The sequence below is a fragment of the Lepidochelys kempii genome, chromosome 4 (genome assembly GCF_965140285.1).
Source record: "Lepidochelys kempii isolate rLepKem1 chromosome 4, rLepKem1.hap1, whole genome shotgun sequence".
Classification (NCBI taxonomy): domain Eukaryota; kingdom Metazoa; phylum Chordata; order Testudines; family Cheloniidae; genus Lepidochelys; species Lepidochelys kempii.
The window spans coordinates 123746260-123754483 of record NC_136383.1 but is presented as its reverse complement, the minus strand read 5'-3'; the positions used below and the strand labels follow the sequence as shown (position 1 = coordinate 123754483).

Genomic DNA, 8224 nt, shown 5'->3' with positions numbered 1-8224 from the left:
GTGCAGTGACATCTGTTTTGTCACTGAAGAGGTTGCTATCCTCAAAGGGAAAGTCCTTCATGGTAGTTTGGACCAGGGAGTGCCACTAAGGGATACTTATTGTGATTTAGTGTCTGCTAAAAATGAGGCAAAGCTCAGAAAATTGCCCTTTGTTTACTAACTTTGTCACCACTGAACTGCCCCAAATTCAGTTCAGTAGCTGAGATGAGATATTTTGTACCTCATCAAACTCAGTCAACCAGCTCTTACAGAAAGATTTGTCTGAGGAAAAACAAGTTAGCATTGACACAGCAATAAAACAAGATCTGAGAGAGACAATGCACTGCTTTCCATGCACAAAGCACTTTACAAACATCTCCTTAATCCTCATAACAGCCCTGTGAGGCATTATCCCTATTTTAAAAAGTGGGAGACTAGGACAGAGAGGGAAAGCAACTTGACCAAGATCAGAGCAAGTTTTATTTCATATCCAGGATTAGAGTTCAGGAACTCCTGCAGTCCAGTCACTAAACACAAGAGCTATAATTAAATAGTTCAGGAAGTATAAGATTTGAAACATCATGGCTGGATACCTGAAGGGTTAGGTCAATGTTTAAAATCCAGCTGAGGTAATGAGTAGGTACTTGGAGGCCTACTTGGAATGAGGCTGTTCGCCTAGTCCATGCATAGGAAAAGCTACCACCACAGCTGCCAACCTTGTCAGAAGTCTTGGGTGGGTCAGGAAGGACTGTATGAATTTTTGAACGCTTTGGTTTGGCGATACAAGTGGTGCCGCCAGGTCAGGCATGAGGTGGTTGCAGTGTGGGAAGGTTTGCATTGCTGTTTTACCTGTTCTAGGCAATCTCTGTTGTTAATCTGGCACCCTTTACAAGGAGATTTACGTAGGAGCTGCGATTTTTGGTTTTAAAGCTCTTAAAAAAAAAAAAGTTACTGCACCTGCCAAAGTGACCACATGATGGTACTGCACGGTCAGGAGTGTTTCAATCACTAAGATACCTACTCCTGGGGCGATTCTGGGTGACTGCGCACCTGCAGAAAACACCCCCCCACACACCTGCAGAATTCCTGTTTCCCTGCAGAAAACGGCAGGGAAGCAAAGGGAAGATGTGCTGGGCGGTGGGGGTGGTAAGGAGGCAACCATGGGTGCAGTTTTTTTGGGGGAGGGGGGCGGATTGCCCCCTCCAACCAGAAGTGAGGCATGGGGGGGGTAAATGGGGTTACAGGCCACTGCCTCCACCCCCCACTCTACTTCTGCAAGCGCAGAGCTGCCCAGCTGAGGGAGGCTGCGACTGGGCTCTGCTGACTCTGCAGCTGAACGCTGCCTCCTAGGTCCTAGTGCCAGTCAAGTTCCCCTTCTGTGTGCTGGGAGCCTTCCTGTTTTCTGTGCAACAGTGAATGTCCGCGATGGGGTGTGGGGAAATGAGGGAAAGAGGTAGTTGGAAAGGAAGGGAGGGGATTGGAGAAGAAAAGGAGATAGGGAAATCGGAAGGGGGAGCCTGGCATGTGGCACCCCCTTGGCAGCTGGGGCTCCCCTGTTAACCAGGCCCACTGAACCCTCACTCTGACCGACCCTACCCCTCCCTAAACCTGGACCCATCTGACAAGCCCCCCACAGCCAGACCCCCATCCCACTGAGCCCCAATCAACTGCACCTGGACCCCCACCCCATCAAGCCCCACTCCCCCAGCCTCCCACACCTACCCCCCCCAAGCCCCAACCATCTTCACCTGAATCCCCTGAAGAATCCCATTGCCTCTGTGCACCCAGATCTCCTGCTGTGCTGACCGCACCCAGAGTGCCCCACACAAACCTCTCACCCCACACCTGGATCCACCACACTAAGCCCCTCCACATTTGGATCCTGCTGGGCTGAGCCTGCCTACCCACACCTGGTGCAGAGGGGCAGGGCCCCGGTCTGTTTCTGGAGCAGGCCCAGCCCTTGCACTGTGTCATGGTCAGGTGCAGCCTCACTGCTGAGTCCCTGTCCTGGGGGAGGTGGGAGCTTCAGTGTGACCTCCCACCTCAATGCAGCCAGGGGCCTGGACTCCTCACTGCCAGGCTGGAGCCACATTTATTTATCAACAAATAAAATTTGCAGAATTTTTAATTTTTTGGTGCAGAATTCCCTCAGGAGTAGATACTGTTTACTAAATCTATTACAGGTCTGCCAGCAGGCTTCTTAAGAGTTCTATAGGCTGCATAATGGTGAGATGGTAATTTAAAAAAAAAAAAAAAAGGGCAGGGGGGAAGGATTAGATAAAGGAATTGCCAGCAACCACCATTTAAACAAATGACTTTGAAACAAACACCTTACATTTATTTTTATCTCTATGGTATAGATTATATTTTTGGATTAGGAAAGAGTCACTGGGATGGAGGTAGTGGTAGAAAGTTACACACCCGAGCAAAGCCAGGATTGCTTACCATATCTAGGGTATGATGGTAGGAAACCTGAAGGGTGAGCAGTGTCCCATCTGATACAGCACTAATCAGGACAATGTGGTTGGTGCAGATTTAAGAACCTAGACAGTTAAAAAGGAGGCCAAGAGCTACATCATTTAGAACTTGAAACAGTAACAGTGCCTGTTAAGTCAATCACTGCTGATGTTAAGAATGCAGGGTGAGCATAACATTTCTGCCACTCAAGTCAGGGAGCAAACATACTGGTCATTCTGAAGATGCTGGTACAGCTACCCGACAGTAAGCTGTACAAAGAGGGCTATATATTAAAATTGAGCCTCCTGATCATTAGAAGGGGTACTCCTATTTTGAAGTTGACATGTTTTAAGAGCAGGTCAGACAAACACCTGTCAGGGATGGGCTGGATAATACTTAGTCCTGCCGTGAATGCAGGGGACTGGACTAGATGACCTCTTGAGGTCCCTTCCAGTCCTATGAGAAATATTTTCATATCAATCCCACATGGCTCCTCAGAGAATGGTCATGACTGAGACACCAAGATTATTATCAGGATTCACTACTGTCAATCTCATTAACAAGCAGTGACCCAAACTAGGCACAAGTGACATCTTAACAATGGCAATCTATCCTGCATGTAGTTCTATATCAGGGGTTCTCAAACTGAGGGTCGGGATCCCTCAGGGGGTCACAAGGTTATTACATGTGGGGGTCGCAAGCTGTCAACCTTCACCCCAAACCCCACTTTGCCTCCAGCATTTAAAATGGTATTAAATATATAAAAAAGTGTTTTTAATTTAAAAGGGGGGGGGGGTCGCACTCAGAGACTTGCTGTGTGAAAGGGATCACCAGTAAAAAAAGTTTAAGAGCCACTGTTCTATGCTAACTTTAAAGAATGTAACTACATAAAGTACTATAAATAATCCAATGCGTTTATTTTAAAGCTCGGCTATATATAGAGGCACCACGATACAAGAAGATCACTTTGTCAGGCAGCCACTACACACTACTAGCTCAACTGTTAGCTCAATATGTAGAAATATGCCACTGCAGATTGTAATAACTGACCTTACAGTTTCTTTAGAAAATCTAAACTTTTATTATACATATTGTAGTACACTGAAAATACGTACCCGAAGACAGAAGATCTTGAATTTACAACTGTACAAAAAACAAATAGAAAACATATGGGCTATGCTATAGATGTAACATTTTACAAAATGACATTTCTTGTTAAAGGCACCAGATTCCCAGTGGGCTCTGGCTTAACATTTTTCAGTCTTTTTTCTAGTCAGATCTTGCTATGAATGTGCGAGCCAACCTCAAGCTCTACAGTGTCAAAGTATCAAGCTTCTTTTTTCTATGCAAGTGGTCTGCACTTTGACGTGATTCAGTGGGGGAAATTAGCAACTTCACAGGGGCCTATTTTATTAACTGCTCGAAAGAAGATTTTCCCCATCACATCCAGCACCCTATTTTATTTGACTGAAAGGTTAACAGCAAAACTACAAATAAAAACTGAGACCCCTTAGGATCCCCTTTGGACGCTGATCCAGAACTGAAGAGTTAGTCATCCTAAGAACTGGGCAGTGTTTTGGGGAGTTGGATGGGATTTACTAGAGAACGCTTTGGCAGGAAAAGGTGTTTCCTCACCTCAGAAGAGATGAAAGGAGCCATGTTACCTGTTTCTACTCTATACTTCACCCTAGAATCCTAAATAAGAGAAACTAATTCTGTGTGGCCCCTCCGTAACCACGCTGGGGGGGCTTTCACAACCTTAAAAAACAAAAACAGAACACCCACAAAGGTCTCCTCCTTGCCCCCAGCGTAAAATTCCCCAGGGCATTCTTGTTTGCTGAAGCTACCCCACAATGCACATGTGACATTCTGGCTCACAGACTAGGGCCTAGTAAAGGGAAACAAGAAAAAGGATTTAAAGAATGTTAGCCCTGAACAATGTGTGCACCTCCCACGCCTAGTTAGTGGGGGCTTCAGCACATCATTCTAGAGTTAACTTGGTTTTTGTTTAGCTTTGCAATGCACTGCTGAGCCTCATGTACAAAATCAACTTTTCAGTCATTTAGATGCTAGGTGAAGACAAAAATTATCAAGCTCAAGGAGTCAGATTTGCTTTGTAAAAATCAAGATTAAGTAATATACAGGAATTCAAGTGCTTGCTCTGCTGTTTCCTGAACTTTCTGGTACTTTAGATGTTCTCTTCTCAAAGCACTGGTTCAAGCTATGATACAGGGCTCTCGATGTAGTTTAGTTTTTCAACAGTGTAATGATTCTAAAAACATTTAAATGGCTACTTTCATTTCATATTTTGTTTTTAAAAAGGACACTAGATACTCAGAGCTAGCTGAAATAAAGTTACAGTCCTTAGGGCTAGATCCAGCCAAGAGAAAGCTTTTGTATTTAAAAATAAGACTGCTAATTATTTTAGCAATGTTGTCTCAGTTCCAGTGAGAATGAGTTTAAAATATTTTGTTTCTATTTAAAAACTAATTGGTTTAGTGCATATCACTAGTCTTCGATGAATAGGCCTGGAGATTGAAGTCTGTCCATCTACACAGTAAATACAGAGCAGGTAGCAGCAGTGTAAGTTTCCCCCATCCTGCTTCATTCTAATACTTCAACCGAGTTCTGGAGAGACTACTTAGAGAGAGGGAGCATCTCCTTGCCCACGCAGTCCTCCTCCTTGCTGCTGATGGCTGAATTTTGGGGATGTGGAATTTGTCCACTAGACACTGGACTGAGAACCCCAACTCATCGCATGTAAACTGAAGAGCCATCAAACGGCAGCTTCTGATCACTACCAAATGTGAATGAGTTTTGAACCAATAGCTGGGGATGCGAATGCACGTCCCCTGAGGTGTCCACTCCTAAAAACATTGTTTCTTATAAAAAGAAACAAACCCCTCATCTAATGTCTCTATTAGCAGAAGACTAAATGTATTAAAGCAGCAGCAGTTAAGACAGAAGCGTCACACTGGTTTAGTGTATAGAAAACTAGTTATCACATGGACTATTTTAAAACCTGAAAACAAACGAGATTGAAAAGGAATGCAATTTATTCCTTACACATTTTTAAAAAGACAAATACTTCTGACTTTAGCCCTTCACTTGTAATGTATTAAGTCAAAGAAGTTATAACCATTGTGAACACACCTTATAGTGAATTCATTCTAAAAACGAAAACCCTCCACTCATTTTAACTTGTTCCTGTTGCTTGTTTGGCTGATTTGTATCACTTGGAAAATAGTCTACCTCACTGCAGAAATGGAGTAATTAAGTAGAGGACACTTTCTAGAGTGACAGTTATGCTGAGGAGTCTCGTTCTCTCACTTATACATGCACACAACTTCTTAATGATAATGGAAGTTCCATGCAGGTACCAACAGTACAACTCAACCATTAAGTGTTAGAATGGTTAATTTAGGTTATTCTGGACCTTAATTTCGTTGGAGCAAATATACATACTTTTGATCAAATCACAATAAAATGTTGTAAATACATTTCCTCATTAATGTTTGCCCTGTTCTGATAGGCACATAGCTGGATAATCTATAGGCTGTGTTGGCACACAGATGTATCACTTAGGGGATATTTGCTTTTATCTTAGAAAAAGATCGTGTTGGCCTAAAAGTCATAGATTAATATTCCTTTTTAATGCCAACCCTGAGTCATCACAAGGCCCCATGTCAGTCTCTCACAATGCTATGTGACTTATCTTTGTACTTCTACCTCCCCAGCATCACCTTCCCAGGCAAGTGCAATTCCACACGAGATTGGCTGAAAGCAATTTAACATGGACATTTAATGCAAGTCTCCATTAAGGGCCAAATTCTGAAGTCACTACTTATGCCTGGTCTACACACAAGATGTACTGCTTTAACTGTACCAGTTCAGTTAAAGTGGTACAGTTATATTGGTATGTGTGCATATATGGTATAGCTATTCCTGTATGGGAAAGGGAATAAGCTATACAAGCATGAGACCCCTTTACTCTGGTATAACTGCATTCACACTAGGGATTTTACTGGTATAACTATATCAGTTTTCAAGAAAGTCACACCCAACAGTTGTACCAGTACAAAAACCTGTGTGTAGCTCAGGCCTTGGTCACCAAGTGCCCAGTGGCTGATTAGTCAAACTTGCACTAAAAAAAAAAAAAAAAGGAATTTGCCATAAAGGCAGAGTCTCGCTAACCTTCCACATTCACAGATGTGACAGTAACTCACTTTGTGGCTGGAAGAGCCACTCTTAAGACTGCAGTAAAATTCAACTGCTCTCGAGAGGCGTGAAAGCACAATACAAGCTTCATTCCCTCCAAGAGAAAGATAGGTTGCCCAGGGGGCCTGCTGTACACGAGCCAGAGATTAATCTCCACTGTGCGCCTCACGTGGTAGCAAAGAGCTATGATCCCGAAGCAGCCCATAAGCAAGGTGGGAATTCCATTTGGCAATCTTAAGTTTGACACTAAAGGAAAATTATAAATTTTGCTGCATAAAAGGTTAAGATATTCAGTTCCCCTCCATCTCAGTTGATTTATGCCAAATACAGATTAACTCGTGCTGGGCATTAACATTTGCAATACAGTAAGGTTAACAAAGCTTCTCAAACCCACCCTATGACCCTGGAAGAGACAAGCTAAACACACAGAGGGTGCCATTAGACATCTACCACTTGCAGTAGTTAGATTTACTACAATCAATCAAATTGCAGGAAGAACTGCAAATACCTGTGGTGGTGCAAGTGTCCATATGTAAATGGAACCCATGTAGTCAAAGTAAATATTTCTGCATTAAAATCTGTGCCCTTGCTTAGTGGTAAATTGTGATTCTGTAATTGTTCTTTCCTCAGTGCTTGGAACTGAAATGCTCTCAAAGTGAAAAGGAAATTTTTCAGCTGTGATCTCAATGTCTGGCACCCTGAATCACAGATTAACAAATCACAAATGTTAACTTCCCCCCTCCTTAAAAAAAAAAAAAAGGTAAATCTGTCAGTTTGACAGCATCCTCATACTGCATTCACCTGAGCCCAGTTAGTTTGGATAGCTACAACTTGTATTCTGGAAGGAAATAAGAAACCTACACATGAATGCCATTTTGTACAACGGACGCACTCTAGAGGTGCTGGCTGATTCTAGTCTTGGTTTGGTCCACAGTTTGTTGTTACTGAATCTCTTAGGAAACATTAGTTATAGGTTTGTACTTCTTGAGTCTGGTCCACTGGCCCGTAGCATAGTTCATTTCAAAGACTGTGTCAACTAACATGGTGGTGCTCCCAGTGCCATCGGCCTTTGGTAAAACTTCTGTATGCTCGCTAAGTTTAATCTGAATGATGTCGCCTTGCTCTTGGCAAGGATTCTCTGTGGAGACAAGAATAAAAAATAGTCAAACTACAAGTTAAGACACATTTCAACACAGCGTGTTAGCAAAATTAAAGGGTAAGGAAAAGCTTTGGCTTTGCTAGGGCCAGAGGGAGGAGGAAACCAAAAACCTGACAAGCTATAGTATCACTAGCACCTGGAACAAAGCAGGAAGCCACATGCTCTCACAGATCATGGTTTGAGTTAACAAAGGGAACTGAACCCTGAGGGACTAAATTAAGGTTTTAGCAAGGTTACCGGGGTAGGTGGGTGGGTGTTAGGGCTCTCCCTGAGATTTATCATAGCATTTGAGGTCACCTGATGTGCTTGAGTCAATATTTGCTACATTTAAAACATTAAAGAAGAGGCTCTGTACTCTTGAGCTCCCTCCTCGTCCTGGTCTGACAGCACCCACACTCGCTGATCTTCCGA

General features: G+C 43.2%; 1 protein-coding gene across 1 annotated transcript in view; it reads right to left on the bottom strand.

The window, feature by feature from the left end:
- Positions 1-3334: 3334 nt before the first annotated feature.
- Positions 3335-8224, bottom strand: part of NELFA (negative elongation factor complex member A) — a 35457-nt gene continuing 30567 nt past the window's right edge. The window contains exon 11 of the mRNA XM_073342736.2: positions 3335-7792. Within this exon, the coding sequence (XP_073198837.1) occupies positions 7608-7792 (185 nt within the window). The 3' untranslated portion in view covers positions 3335-7607. The remainder of the gene's footprint in view (positions 7793-8224) is intronic.